General features: G+C 50.7%; 1 protein-coding gene and 1 long non-coding RNA gene across 14 annotated transcripts in view; one reads left to right on the forward strand and one right to left on the reverse strand.

Moving 5' to 3' along the window:
• Positions 1–15385, forward strand: part of CUX1 (cut like homeobox 1) — a 364330-nt gene that overhangs the window by 315114 nt on the left and 33831 nt on the right. For 9 of the 13 annotated variants that reach the window (XM_077908111.1, XM_077908104.1, XM_077908103.1 and 6 more), the window contains 2 exons: positions 5988–6290; positions 10391–10579. The exons of the other annotated variants lie outside the window; for them this stretch is intronic. In XM_077908111.1, coding sequence (XP_077764237.1) covers positions 5988–6290; positions 10391–10579 — 492 coding nt within the window. The remainder of the gene's footprint in view (positions 1–5987; positions 6291–10390; positions 10580–15385) is intronic. 13 annotated transcript variants of the gene reach the window in all.
• LOC144319666 (uncharacterized) lies at positions 1135–6584 on the reverse strand. Its single transcript, XR_013385427.1, has 4 exons — positions 5427–6584; positions 4012–4199; positions 2840–2878; positions 1135–1258 (listed from the first exon to the last, which is right to left on the reverse strand). It is a non-coding gene; the product is annotated as an uncharacterized LOC144319666 (long non-coding RNA).

Below are 15385 nucleotides of genomic sequence, written 5' to 3' on the forward strand. Positions count from 1 at the left end.
ACATTGGATAGACGAGCTGTGTGGCTGGGTTTCTCCGATATGCAAAGTACCCATTTTCAGTTGGCACAGCCCCACTGTCTGCGGGCACCACGAAAGCAAGATGGGTGTCTGATTTCTCTTATTCCCCAGTGACCGCAAAGTGCATGACACAGAGTAGGTGCTTTCAGAATGCTTGTGAGGGAGTGAGCACATGAATGAATGTACAGCAGGCAGGTGGATACTCCAGTGACTGCCAGACAAAGGGTGGGTGGAAACAGGGAGACTCTCCATCCTCGGTCTGGTCCAGAGCCTTCTCCACCCACATGGCCTGGACAAGTCACGTTGCCTGTTTGAGCCTCAGTTTCCCCGCCTGGAGCGCGGGGTTTATATTCCAGCCACAGGACCGTTAGGAGAATGGGATGCAGCAGTGTATAAACGTCCTCCACTCACTGCCCCATTTGCACTGGGCGCTAAGTGCCTTCTGGTTCCCTTCCCTGGTCCCAGTCGCGGGTAGGCTTTGGGGTGCTGACCTTCCTGTTTTTGAGATTCATGCATGTTGACATATGGATTATAGAGCAGCTGTGTCCCGGAAGTTATAGAGCAAGCCCAGTGGTTCTGCCACAAATGGACACGCAGGTGCAGGCCAGGCCCTGCTGTACAGGTGGGCCGTTTTATTTTTTTTTTAATTTTTTTTTAATTTTTTTTTAATTTTTTTTTATTTATTTATGATAGGCACACAGTGAGAGAGAGAGAGGCAGAGACACAGGCAGAGGGAGAAGCAGGCTCCATGCACCGGGAGCCCGACGTGGGATTCGATCCCGGGTCTCCAGGATCGCGCCCTGGGCCAAAGGCAGGCGCCAAACCGCTGCGCCACCCAGGGATCCCTGTGGGCCGTTTTAAATACAGAACATCTCACTGGTTCTGACCGTGTCACCAAACAAGACATCTTAAGTCTGTCATAGGAGGGAAATTGATATGTCTGCCTCACACCATGAGGTCCTTGTGAGGAGCTGGGTCATTCTCGTGAGCCATAGCCCAGTACCTGGCACGCAGGGAGTGCACCATAAATGTTAGCTTGGGTAGTAGCCACCCTTACGAGTGGTGATAAAATAAGACTTAAGACTTCTTTTTTTATTATTATTATTTTAAGGTTTTATTTAAGAGAGAGAGAAAGCATGAGCTGAGGAGAGGAGCAGAGGGTGGGAGAGAAGCAGACTCTGCACTTAGCATAGAGCCTAATACAGGGCTCGATCTCACGACTCCAAGATCTTGACCTGAGCTGGAATTAAGAGTTGGATGCTTAACTGACTGAGCCCAATATAGGCTTCTTAATATGGTCTCCCCCACCCCACCCCAAGATGCCCCTGCTTCTTGGACCCTCTTCCTCAGGCCACATCCACCCAGCCCCCAAGGCCTGATGAAGCTTTCCCCTACATCTGTCTTGAACCACATAGTTCTGCCCACCACACCTCCTGCCCCCCTACAGGCCACCACCGTCTCCAGCCAGCAAGACCTCCCAGCCCCAGCTACCGTGCTATTGGCAAGTTCACTCTCTCCTAAAGAGGGAATTTACTTGGTTTCCTACTTTTTTTTTTTTTTATGTTAGGTCGGTAATATTTTAATTACAGAATAATGCAGTGAACACCCATGTACCAACACCTAACTTTACCCTGAACGTTTGGTCACAGTGCAATCTTAGATTCGTAAAAGAAATAAAACATCCAAGATAGAGTTGAATCCCCCTCTCCAATCCCATTCCTCCTTGAAGGCGACTGTTGTCTCTCGCAGACTCGCTGTTTATCCTTCCTGGGCATGATTGTAAATCCTTGCCTCTACGTATCTATGTAACCACGCAAAACATAAGGAATGTACAGGCTCTCCACACGTACAATCATTATGCTCTGCTCCATTCTGTCCCTTGCTTCGTGGCTCCCCTGGTATGCCCCGGGTGCTGGTACACGTGGCCCCAGCCCTGATGTCCTCACCACTGCCTCTAGCACATGGTATATTGTATAAATACACCACAGTCTGGAGACCTGGTCTCCAGGTGACAGACACTGTTTCCAGTCCAGATGAGGCTTCGATACACACTCCAGTGGCCGCCTGGCATCCCGGGAGAAAAGCATTGCTAGGGGAAAGGTAGGCCCATCTTCTCACGCTGGCTCCCATGTGTGCACACATGAGGATTACAGCAGACGTCTGAGCCCATTCAAATCCCCTGTCCTGACCAACCCCGGGGTGCCTCTCTTTACCTCATATTCTTGCTACCCTACATGGCATTCATGTCATTAGCCCACCAGAGGTCTGGAGCAATCTACCTCCCTCTCTTGCCACTCCTGCCTATCCCCACTCACCAAGCTAACTCCTCTTCATGCCAGAAGTGTCACTCTCCCTGGGGCCCCTCTAATCCTCAGGCCACATCCATGCCCTTACTCCGTGTTCCCCCCCCCCGCCCCCCGTCCCTCATCAGAACCTTCATTGCCCCTTGGGCATTTCTGATGAATGGCTGTCTCCCCACTAGGTAGGAGTCCCAAAGAGGGCAGAGCCAGTCATCAGGTGACTGCCATATTGCCAGTAGTCTGATTCCACAGATTATGGAATGAGTGAAAGAATGAATGGAATAATGTCTCTTCATTCTTTCCCAGCACTTAGTCCTGAATAAATTGGTACTAAAGTATAATTGAAATACAGCAAAATTCACTCTTTGCTTGTGGAAGTGTTCTGTGAGTTCTAGCAATCAAGACACAGATGGATTCCATCATTTCCCCCGCCCCCAGAATTCCCTTGTGGCCTTTTGTAGTCTAGTCCTGCCCCCAACCCCTAGCAGTCACAGATCTTCTTCATGTCCCTATAGTCTTACCTTTACCAGAACATCATCCCATCCATACCATGCCAGGAACTGTGGAAGAAACAGCAATAAATCACAAGAAGATTTAACTGAATGTAAGGGACTTCATATAAACAAATACATTTCTTTTTTTTCTTAAGATTTTATGTATTTATTTGAGAGAAAGAGAGAGAGCACAAGCGGGATAAGGGGCAGAGGAGAAGCAGAGTCCCCCCACTGAGCAGGGAGCAGGCTCCATCCTGCGACTCCAGGATCATGACCTGAGCTGAAGGCAGGCGCTCAACTGACTAAACCACCCAGGCGCCCCTAAAATTATTTTTAATTACATGGAGTGGAAGAAAGCCTTATTCCTTCAAAAGTATTATTTTAGAGGGCTCCACTTACTGACTTTTGGGAAAAAAAATATTTCTTCTGTTGGCGTTTCTTGTTCTGTCAAGATGGTCGAGAATGGGCAACTACATGTCCCCCCTGCACCCAGGGCCTGGGCCACCTCACCAGGGGCTCTGGAGCTCATTTCTATGGTGTTCTCACCAAAACAGGCCTGGCTTTGGTTAATGAGTTTGTGGCTACGGTGCCCAGGCTCTAGAGCTGTGGTGCTTACCAGAAACAGCTTCCTAAAGAAATGACTCTTTCCAACGTGATGTTCTCAGCGTGAGAGTTTGCAGGGTCTTGGACCGGGCTATTTGCTATTGCATCTGTCTGTGCCTGTCCAAACACATGGGCCTATTTCCGTGACCTGAGAGCGTGGTGGTGTCTGTCCATAAATAACTGTCCCCCAGAAAGAGCTCTCAGCCTGGAGGTGTCTGTTAACAGTTTAGACACGGGCCCACAGTGGAGGGCCAAGACACACCAGCCCAGCAGCTCTCGCCCGGTACATTTAAGGCCTAGGTGAGCTTTTGATCTTGAGGTCTATGCCTATGTCTGCGGTCACAGCCGGGAACACAGAGGGACGCCAGTAATGTGCGGCGGTGCCTCTGTTTGATTCTCTCAGGGCTTCTTGGTGGTAAAAAACCCACATGGGCACTGGCCAGGATGCCTGGAGGAGAGAGAAGTACCACCGGCCGGGGATCTGGGCGCTCGGTCCCGGCTGGCACCAGACTAGGCAGGGAAAGCACCAAGGCAGCGCTTGTTTGTTAGCCGGGCAGCCATGCTTTTGACCTTGCTGCGGGTTACAGGACACCAACCTGAGAAGGAATCTGTTTATCATGTGGGGATTCGTGCCATCCTTGACAGTCTGCAGTGAGCAAGATGGATGATCTGCCAAATCGGCCCCTCGCATGGGTGAATCAGGGCAAATTTACAGTACAATTTCTTTGCTGCTTCAGATACAAAAATAACATTTGCTGGGTTTTATATCCAGTTGTACGATGACCTAGAGGTGAGCAGAGAGAAGAAATCCGATTTGTAGGATTCATATTGCCTTAAAGATTTATATGGATCATTTCTGCTGTTTACGCCTATCTCTTTTACATCTTTTACGAACCAGTGGGTTTTGTTGTTGTTTTTTTTTAAGCCAGATTTTCCAGGTGGAGGATGCGGGCTTATGTGATGGTGGAACTCTGTTACTGTTTAGGACAATAAATGGGTTTCTCGGTTGAATTAGTTACTTTATTAGGGATCTTATCTTTCTAGGTATTTATACAAAATATCCCTTGTATTCCAAATACATTTCCCAGCCTCTTGAGTTCAGAATAGGTCGGTATGCTGGATGTGATCCAGTCCAGGTTGTTGTCCTGGATAAGATATATCCAGCAAAGGACACTCGACTTTTATGGCCAGTTGAAATTCAGTCATTACTCAGTGTTAACATTTTGTTTAGTCAGGTAGCAAGTATTTGTGTGCTGATGTTCCCTGAGTGGCCTTTTTGAGACTATCATCTCTCTGGGGCCACAGAGCCCATGTGACAACACCTGGCCTGGCCCCTCAAACATGGCACCGTGGGGTCTTACCATGTGCTATGCTTGATGGCTGGGTAGTAGGGGGAGCCCATGTCAAGACATCGAGCCGCAGCAGAGTTTACCTCATCGGTAGGACCACAGTGCTTAGCCACTCTGCATTTTCCTCCTGGACACAGCCTTTCTCTACATTTGGTAATTAGGAAACAGCCAAAGCCTTTATTCCAGACATCCCAAGACTGAAATGGATGCTAGGTTTCATGGGTGATACAGACCAGGAGGGACTGCTCCCCAACAGAGCATGGGGTGGCACTCCCCACTGGGTACCTGAAACAGGCCAGAGACCCTTCTTAAGAAAGGAGAGCATGGAGACCTGACTGCCACTCTGGCTCCATCTCACCCAGCCGTGGTAACAGCGTAGATGATGTGGATGAACAGAACTTGGCCTTCAGGAGTATGTCCTGGGGTTCGATGGGGAACAGGGTGGTCGTTCCTCTTCTGTTGGTTCCCTCCAGCCTGGGTGCTGTGGAGCCCTCCAGGGTCACAGCAAGAACCCATGTGGAGTCCCAGGACTCCAGCAGCCCAGGCCTTACATCTCCTCTTCAAGGGTCTTCGTAACCATGGTAGCCATGTGTCGTGGGTGGCCCTCATTTAAAGTAACCCACCCAGGGGATCCCTGGGTGGCTCCATGGTTTAGAGCCTACCTTTGGCCCAGGGCGCGATCCTGGAGTCCCGGGATCAAATCCCACGTCGGGCTCCCAGCATGGAGCCTGCTTCTCCCTCCTCCTGTGTCTCTGCCTCTCTCTCTGTCTATGTTTATCATGAATGAGTAAATAAATCTTTTAAAAATAAATAAATAAATAAAGTAACCCACCCATTCGTTTTGTTCTGGAAATTATGGACAGAATAAATATGCAAATTATAATTTAGCCAAGGTCCTTCTGAGTAGGGAATGAGGGGGTCCCATTGGAAGAAATCATGACTGTGAGAGCCCATGGTTCATAAGACAGCAGTTTCTCAACAGAATGTCCTTATATTGAGCCTTCAGAAACCTTTTGCTTAAACCCCTCATTTTTCTTCTGTTGCTGTTACATTTTCTTTTGTAATACAGAAAATTAGAGGCTTCTCTCAGCCATGGGTCCATAGCTTGCCATGCTGTATGGTTGCATAGGCGTTTCATTTATACTTCCTAGGTAAGGAAAGTAGATGTTTGCCATGCAAGACAGCTATTTTCAGCCTCAGATTTCCATGTGCTTTAATTACAGAAAGCACTCCAAAGACCTCTGCTAGCTGCAGCCCTGCACCTGAATCGCCGATGAGCTCTAGTGAATCCGTGAAGAGTTTGACTGAACTTGTCCAGCAGCCCTGTCCCCCCATTGAAACGAGTAAGGATGGCAAGCCACCAGAGCCCAGCGACCCGCCCGCCTCAGACTCCCAGCCTGCCACCCCGCTGCCTCTTTCTGGACACTCGGCCCTCAGCATCCAAGAGCTGGTAGCCATGTCTCCAGAGCTGGACACCTACGGTATAACCAAGAGAGTCAAGGAGGTGCTGACGGACAACAATCTCGGTAGGTTCCCTCCCTGGCTAAGTTGGAGGCAGCAGGTTGCTTCCTGTTGGTTTCTGGAAGAATGAGTGGAGGGTACGCAGGGTGAGCCAGCCAATGGGTTTAAACATTTGTAAGCTACCCCTAAGAACATAAAACTGTGAACAGTAGGGCTCCTGAGGGCGGCCAGACCCAACCTGCCCCTGCCCACAGCTTCCCCACCAGGATCTCTTAGCAAATACCCATGCAGCTGGAGCAGACTCAGGCCAGCCCCTGAGACCACCCTGCCTGGGGCGTGCCCAGTGGAACTCCAGTCCTCTCAGGGTGCCAGAGCTGGGCAGGAGCAGCATCAGCCCAGCAGCATCTGGAGAGCATGCTGGAAGAGTCCCCAGCTTGGGTTTGTATCCCAGCTCTTCCTCTTACTGTGTCCGTGATCCTGAGCAAGCTACTCTCGGAGCCTCCTCTGTAAATCAGGCTTGTGAGGAGCACCTGTGGCAGAGCACCCTGCCTGGCAGCCAGCAGTCTACTCTTGTCCTCCTAGCTGCCTGGTGATGCTGGCTCCCTTCCCTAGGCCCTCCACTGGGAGGCAGTAGAGGGAGCCCCTGTGGGACTGAATTCACAACTCCTCCCACAGGGGTTCAACCCAAAGCCAGGCTGTTTGCTTCCTGCACGACCCACCTGAGCCAGCTCTCCCTGAGGGCTCTGTGACACACAGTCAGTAGCTGTGACTGTGAGAATATTAGAGTATATGGTCATTTTAAAGCTTTGTGCTGCTGTGGCATGATATTGACCACACAGAGTTCTCCTGGTTTAGGCACCCAGACAGTGGAAACAGCCACTCCCCCAAACACTTAATATGGGGCTTGAACTCATGACCCTGAGATCGAGACTTGAGCTGAGAGCAAGAGTCAGATGCTTGGGTAGCCCGGGTGGCTCAGCGGTTTAGCGCCGCCTTTGGCCCAGGGCGTGATCCAGGAGACGTGGGATCAAGTCTCACATCAGGCTCCCTGCATGGAGCCGCTTCTCCCTCTGCCTGTGTCTCTGCCTCTCTGTCTCTGTGTGTCTCTCATGAATAAATAAATAAAACCTTAAAAAAAAAAAGTCGAATGCTTAACTGACTGAGCCACCCAGGCACCCCCAATTCCCCCAAACATTTCTGTCCTTATTTCCCAAGTGTAAATGTCAGTTAAGGAACACTGTTTTGTGCAGTATATGTTCAGACAAAGGCCCCAAAGGGGGCCTGGCATGTCTGTTTTTCCCAGAAGATAGGAAAAGAAGGGAGTAGTAGTAAAGTGAGGTCCAGGGAATTCTGTGTGGTGACTTCACAGCCTGGGAGTTTAGGCAACCAGCTTGCCCAAGTGAGGTTCTCTACCCTATCGCTTACGCAAAACAGAACAAGAAAAAGTAATTATCAACTGGGAACATTTTTAACTAATTCATAGAAATAAAATTTAGCCATTGTTTTTTTGTTTTGTTTTGTTTTTTAATGGCCGTGAAGTCCCATGTGTTCATCAGTGAATGAAATATGCAGACATGGTTCATCCCCTGCCTTAGAATCTTGTCACAAGTCTAGAGAAGCAGGCCCGATAGATTATTGCTACCCACTCCCTTATAGGAAGTGTCGTTTCTGTAATCGTAGGCAAATAGCTGAAGAAAACTCTTCTTTTAAACCACTGAGAAGTTGCAAGATCGCAATTGTGAGGTCATGAACACTAAATCTCCTTGGCCTTGCCATCCCCATTTCCATCCTTGCTGGAGTTCTGGCTGGTGTTGGTTATGTGCCACCACCGTAGAACCCTGCGGGCTTGTGGAACTCCATTTTCAAATGCTGTAAAGCACAAATCAGGGGTGAAACTTTTCACACCAGAGAGAGATGACTTCCTCCTCTTGGAGCAGGAACTTCCGGGAGAGCCATAGCAGCACCACCACGGAGCTGAGAAGCAGTCTTGGTGGTTGCTCTAGCTGGTCTTAGCTTCTCCAGGGAAGAAGCTGCCTCCCCTGCTGGAGTCTCTCAGTGGAGTAATGGGCATGGAGGGGGCCAAATTCTAGCTGAATTATGCAGCTGGAAGACCCAGGCATCCTCTTCACTTCTGACTTGAGACCTTGAGGTGTTCATAGGTCAGTCTCTTAAAATCATGGGCAGAGTGCATGTGTATGCACATTTTATCAGGTGAGGGTCGGTAGCTTTCTTCAGCTTCTCAAGTGGGTCCATGACCCAAAAACAATCGAGCCACTGCTATGAAACCTCTAGAAGTAATATAAATTTCCAAGAATATTCATTTGATTTCCTCCCCTGCCCCTACAACCAGGTGGGTCAAGCAAGTAGTAACTAGCTATTTATGACATATATCACTTCCCCAAACATAGCAAGCTCCTTGGAATGAAACGAGATTCATCTGCTAGATTAGAATTAGATAAAATTTAAAAGAACCACAACAAAAATCTGGTAAGGACTTAGGATATTTATAGGCTAAACTAAGAATTTGAAATGCAGGCAACCACAGGTTTATGAAATTGGTAAATGTATCTCTAAGTCAAAATGATTGAGACCCGGGGCACCGGGGTGGCTCAGTCGGTTAAGCGTCTGCCTTTGGCTTAGGTCTTGATCTCAGCATCCTGGGCTTGAGCCCCATGTTGGGCTCCCTGCTCAATGGAGAGTCTGTTTGTCCTTCCCCCTGCTCTTGCACTCTTGTTCACTCTGGCTCTCCTCTCTCTCTCTCCCCTTCTCAAATAAATAATTTTTTTTAAAAAGATACCCTGCAATTTTTTTTTTTTCTCAAATCCAAATCATTCCATGCAGTAAATTTCAACTTGAAGCCCAACTTTTTTACAAGGAGGTGCTCTGCCATTTCTGACACCTGCCGTATGGGCACAGGTGGTGGGGTTTCCCTCTCACAGATGGAGGCAATGAGCCTGTCATCCACGATCACCCTGCTGCGGAGGGGCAGAGATGCTCTGGGCCTGGATGTCCTGTTCCCTACACTTTGTGGCACCAAACACTGGCCGGTCTGGTCCCAGGCTCCATTTCCACCTAATAAGTCCTATTATTCACGTTCTCCCATCTGGTCGCTCAGGTTGTGCGTGATTCCCATTTGCGCCTTCAAAAGTGCCAGCCCCTCTTAACCTGCAGCTGAATGGCTCTCAGAGAAGAGAAATTTTCTTTTTAAGCCTCTGACGAACATGGCAGAGCTGGTGCCGCACTGCTCTCCAGAGCAGATTTCCCTCTGATCAGCCTGGGGAGCAGGCTGCCCGCCACGGCCTCGGAGAAAAGGCATCGAGGAAGGGGTTTTGATCCCCTTTGAGCACCAGTCAGCAGAGGCAGCTTAGACTGCGGGAAGAGACTTTAGAATTGGAAATGGCCTCGCTTTTCAGAAAAACAGAGCTGAGGGGCTCTTTCTCCTCTTTCCTGCTGTGACCTTGGGTCAAGTGCCCTGTTTTCTCAGCAAGACCGGATAACCTTGCTAATCGTGAAAGGAGCCAGACAGCCCTGTGGTTTGAGGTTGTATAAGAGAGGGCTCCCTGTGTGCTACTTAACCTCCTGAGCTTGGGCGAGGGATTAACCACCTCTGATAAGCACTGCAGGTGTGTTATCCAGGCCTCAGTACATCCAAAGCCTGAGGCTTTTTTTTTTTTTTTTTTTTTTTTTTTGAGAGCGAGAGAGAGAGAAATGTTGTATGCCAACAGAATACAAGGGTAGGACTGACTCTGTCACCAATGGAATTTGTCACAACACTGGTTGAAGAAATTTGAAGAAATGATTCTTTTTTTTTTTTAAGATTTTATTTGAGAGAGAAAGAGGACGTGTGAGCATAAGCAGGAGGGAGAGGGAGAAGGAGAATCTCAAGCAGACTCTGTGCTACACGCAGAGCCTTGTGCGAAGCTCGATCCTACAACCTCAAGATCATGATCTGAGCCAAAACCAAGAGTCAGGCACTTAACCAACTAAGCCATCCACCCAGGCGCCCCTGAAGAAACACTTCTAGAAAGTGCTTTCTCTGAGGCAGGACCCAGCTGACCAGATTCTGGGGTTTCAAACCTTGTGTCTGATTGTAGCCTTGGCACATACTTGCCCTTCCAGATCCCTAGATCTCAGTCCTGACACCTCCCTTCTGTTTTCTCACCAGGTCAGCGCTTATTCGGGGAGACCATTTTAGGGCTCACCCAAGGCTCCGTCTCCGACCTCCTGGCTCGCCCAAAGCCCTGGCACAAGCTCAGTCTGAAGGGACGGGAGCCTTTTGTCCGGATGCAGCTATGGCTGAATGACCCCAACAACGTGGAGAAGCTGATGGACATGAAACGCATGGAGAAGAAAGGTAAGCCCCACTGCCTGCTCTGGCCACTTGCTTTCTCATCTTTGAATGCACTGCTTCTTTTAAAGCCTTTGTGCAGAGCTGGTGAGGGACATTTATCTGTGGCCAGATCACTGTCTGGCAGGGCAAAGGTTTTTTTGACAACAGTCAGTTGATGAGTACCTACGAGGACTGGGGAGATTTGTGACTGCTTCTCCCCAGGGGACTGAACCCAAATACATTTTAGCTTTGGGGGGCACTCTGACAGTTCATTGTTGCCCGCGCAGTCACCATACCTTTTTCCTTCTTCAAGGCCACCAAGAAGTTAGCATCACAGCGCTCCATGGTGGCCCATTTGTGTATTGTCTCTGTCTTGGTGGGTACATGGGGTAGTAGATCTCGGGCACATGTACCACATGCCAGGGCCTTCCATACCATATCTTATCAGAGAGATCACTGATAAACACATTTGTAGATAAGGAAAACTCGGGTTCAGAGAAGCTAGGCACCTCCATGAAGGGTCACCCAGCCCAGCAAACAGAGGAGCAAATTCCTTCCAGAACAGGTCTCTCATGCTATTTCTTCATAGTCTGTGGGACTGTGTAGGATTCAGACTTCTTGAGCCTTCTTGAATGTTGATCCAAATTCTTCTTACACTCTGGAGGCCACAACACAGGGGAGATCCCAAGGCGGGAGCAAGTAGTATCTGCCCGGTCTCCTGGTTTGCTTCTCCCTGCTGCTCCCCATTAGTGGATCCTCCCCTGAGCACACAGAGTGGCTGATTCTGAATCCCTTAGACGTGGAGACGAGGCACTGGCCACCCGTGTGGCCGAGGCATGTCTGAGCCAGGGGCTGGGCATGGAGCCCAGGCTTATATCCTCGTAGTTCACCGAGAGAGTCTGCTCTTCACCGCCAGCCTAGTGGCAGTGTTGTCACCCAGCCAGGGCAAGGGCTAGGTCTCCAGAGAAAGCAAGCAGCGCTGGCGTCTCCTCCAAGAGCTCAGTGGAGCTGGGCCTTTAGATCACAATGAGACTCCAGTCTCCAAGAGCCTTCTCTTTGCCAGGTGCTGTGCTGAGACACCCCCAACCCCCACCCCAGTCCGGACACAGCTCTGTCCAGCATAGGCGGATTCTGCAGCAAAGATGAGGCTCTGGTGTTACAACACTTGCCTGATTTCAACAGCTGGCATAAGTAGGGAGCAGGAAACCAAGGTCACAGGCTATCAGCCCCTGGAGCTGGTACTCTCAGATGTGTGTTGTTTCCTGGTGCCCATACAGCAGGCTTCTACCACCCAGGGCCCTCCAGTGGACTATGGTCCACCCTCCGGTGCATAGACCAAGGCTCTGACCTAGGCCACAGCCCTTTGGGCAGCCGCAGGCGCCTGGTGCCATATCACGCCCAAAAGTTTTTTTTAACTTTCTACCTTAGGAAATTTCAAACAAAAAAGTAAAAAGGTATCACGAACCCAATATATCCATTACCGAGAGTCAGTGATTATGAGCGCCCACCAAGCAATTTTAAAGCCTTCTGCACTCTCTCCAAAGGCAGTGTCTGCACACTTGAGCTCTGTGTGGCTGCTGCTCCCAGTGCCAGGGAGCCCTCTCCTGTGCCAGCCCTCCAGGGCCACCCCCTGAACAGCCCCCCAGTGCTTCAGGCATCAGGAGCAGGACAGCCTTGGTTCTACCACCCCCTGGTGTGTGTCTCCTCGTAGGCCACTAGGAAAGGACCCTTGCCCCCACAAGTAGATCTTTGAGGGCTCCCTAGGCCTCTGCTCCTTCAACGTGGGCTCTGGGCGCCATCTTGTGTTACAAAAGAGTTACTGTTCCAGCCGGGCCCAGGCTGCTTCTCGTATCCCAAGGTCCCTAAAAGCAGCTGTGGCCTCACTGTCTTCTCCCTCTAGCAGGGATGCTCACTAGAGGAGCCTTCCCCAGACACAACAGTGGTTGAGCCAGACTTCCTGTGGTTGATAGCACTTCCTGTGATTTCCACCTGTTACTGGCTGTCCACCCAGTGGGAGCGGCCGGCTGGACAGACCACACCAGGCTTGTTTCTTTCTGGCCACACACTGCATCATACTCCTTTTCTTTGGGGGAAGATATGCCTTTTCAGCTGCGTTCCTAAACATAATCATAAATTGGCAAGTCAGCTAAGGAGCTCCCTGGTCTAATTTTCTGCCTCTGTAGAATGAGGCCATAGAGTGACGTGAACTTCTTCAGGTTGTGAGATCAGAAAGAACATACTGAGTATAACGACCAGCACGCGTAACTGCTCAGTAGATGAGTTTTGAAGATAAGTCAGGTTCCTTTAAAATAGATGAAAGCCTGTCATGCTCCCAGTCTAGACTGGATGGAAAACTCTGCACTGGGTAATTCAGCCTGTAGGGTTCCCATATGCACTGTGCTTCCTTTTCTTCCCAAGCAAAAGCCTGTGCCGCTTCTCCCGTTGGTTCGAATCCTTTATTGCTCTCCTCCCCTCCTACTACCTTTCCTGTAAACGTTTTGTGTCCACCCTGGTCTGCCTTCTGCTTTCTGTCCCTTTATGAGATGGCCCTTGCTCTCCTCCCTGTTCACACAGCCCCTGGACGCACACAGGCACCACCTGGGCTAGCTCATGGGCTCTTCTCCCCACTGGCTGTAGAGGGACCCTGACAATCCAGAGGCTTCTCCTCTGACATTTATTTGTGCCCCAAATGTCAGTGCTGCCGAAGGGTGTGTCCGTGGCTTGTCACGTCTCCCCAGCTGTGGGGTGGGGGCGCTGGCTACCATCAGACAAGACAGAGCAGGCATCACCGCCCAGAGCAGACGTAGGTCAGACCTCACATCTGTCACTTAGCAGTTGTGTGGCCTGAGGCAGATCATCTCACTCCTAGGCTTCGGTTTCTTCATCTGTCCGCAGGGATGGTGACAGTCCCTCTCCTGGGGCGTAATTGGGAGGACTGCACAACACATGCTGGCTGCTGCTGCTGCTACAGCCACTCGTCCTCCCACCTGCTGCTCGAATTCAATAATACTATGCCCCATCTTCCATTGGTTCTAAGAAGTTTAAAGGAATTCTCAGACCATATTCCAAGCTAATCCACTAGAAAGCTCTCTATGGATGACTCATTTGCTGGAGAAGTCCGAATGGTTTTTTAATTGAAGCATAGTGGGAACAGGTGACGTGTGAGGGCAGAGGAGGCAGGTGAAGCCCCAACAGCATAGAACAGAGAACTTGAATCTGGAGGTGCGTCCCCTTTCCTTCGCAGCTGCCTGCTGCCCACTACCCCCTCAGTCCTCCCACATGTGTAAAAGCCACATCAGGAGCACGAGGACCCTGCTCTTCCCCAGCTGCTGGGCTGCTGCGCTGTGTCCTGTCGCCCCTTCCAGAGCAGGTGCATCTTCCGAGAGTGCTATGCACCCTCCATCCACCTCCTCTTCTCTCCTGGGCTGAGCCCTCCCTACTGGGCTCCTCCTAGCGGCTGTTTCCAGTGCCTGTCTCCATCACCCACCAGCCTCCTGTCACTTTCAACTTTTTCTCAAGACCACGGCCCCTGGACTGCTTTCTTCCCCCATAACTATGTCCTGCCTCATCCAGGGAGATTTCAAAACTGATTTTCTGCCCCCATCCTCCCCAGCTTCTGGGACCTGAGGATTCCAGCTCTCCAATGGTGGTATCACCCCAGATCTGGGTCCTAGCTTCAGCGGTACCCTGCTCTTCTCCCCACTCCTGGCCACCCCTGTCCACCACCACTCTCATGGCTCGGTCCTATTACTTCAGATCACCTTTCCTCCTGCCTTCCCTCCTCCATCAGGAGAACGTAGCCCACCAGCTTTCCTACCTCAGTCCCCGGAGGCTTGTGTCTACCTGCAGCTCCCCACCCCCAGCCTGCCTCCTGATGCACCTGTGGTGCTTGTCTCTCTCACCTGTACCTCCAGCTCTCTCCCCTCAGCTTTGGCAACACTGTCAGCTTGCCCTCGTCTTTAAATCCACCCTCAGCCCCGGATTTCCCTTCTGGAAGCCATACTACCTCTGGCTGTTCTTTTACATTTAGGCATCTTAAAATAATAACTCATGCTCACTGCCTTCACCTCCTCAACTCCCGTCCCACACTCCACCTACAGCCTCCTGGCTTCTACTCCCACAGCTCCACTGTGCCCATTCACCATGCTCTCCAGTTACATCCTAACCGCTAAAGCCAGAGGCCCTCCTGGGTCCTTTCCAGACTCTGCAGCACAGACACTGTCGATCATCTCTCCTCACTCATCCCTTCTCTCCCACCATTGTCTCCTGGTTTTCCTCCCATCATGGCTGCTTTTTCCTGGGGTGGGGATGGTCCACTCTGCCCGTGTGTGTCCCTCAGGGTGCCATTCTCAGCCCTGGTCTTCGTCCTCCATGGCACAGACTGCAACCTCAGTTTCCGTTCCAGTCCGAAATCCCTCTTCCTAGCCCAGACTGTTCTTCTGAGCTGTATTACCTGCCTGTCCCCCTGCCTACAGGACATCTCCATGTGGGCAACCCAGAGACCCCACCAACTCCACCGTTCGAAGATCAAATCACTGTCTTCTCCCTTCTTCTGTGGCACCCAACCCAAAAACACTGGTGCCCCCCTTACCTCCCAGCCTGAAACCACGCAGCTCCTCCGTTCTCCATTCCCTCAGGAATCTGTCCCCCACTCCTGTCAGCTCTGGCCCTTACCACCTCCACGCCCTTTGCTTCTCTCCAGCCCCACCACCACCTCCCTGGTCTTGATCTTTATCTCTTACCTCCTAACTGAGCATCTTCCTGCAAGCCCTCCCATCTACTTCATCCTCCTAACTGCAGCCAGAACAGCTTTTCCAGAAGGCGTATAGC

The sequence above is a fragment of the Canis aureus genome, chromosome 8 (genome assembly GCF_053574225.1).
Source record: "Canis aureus isolate CA01 chromosome 8, VMU_Caureus_v.1.0, whole genome shotgun sequence".
NCBI lineage: Eukaryota > Metazoa > Chordata > Mammalia > Carnivora > Canidae > Canis > Canis aureus.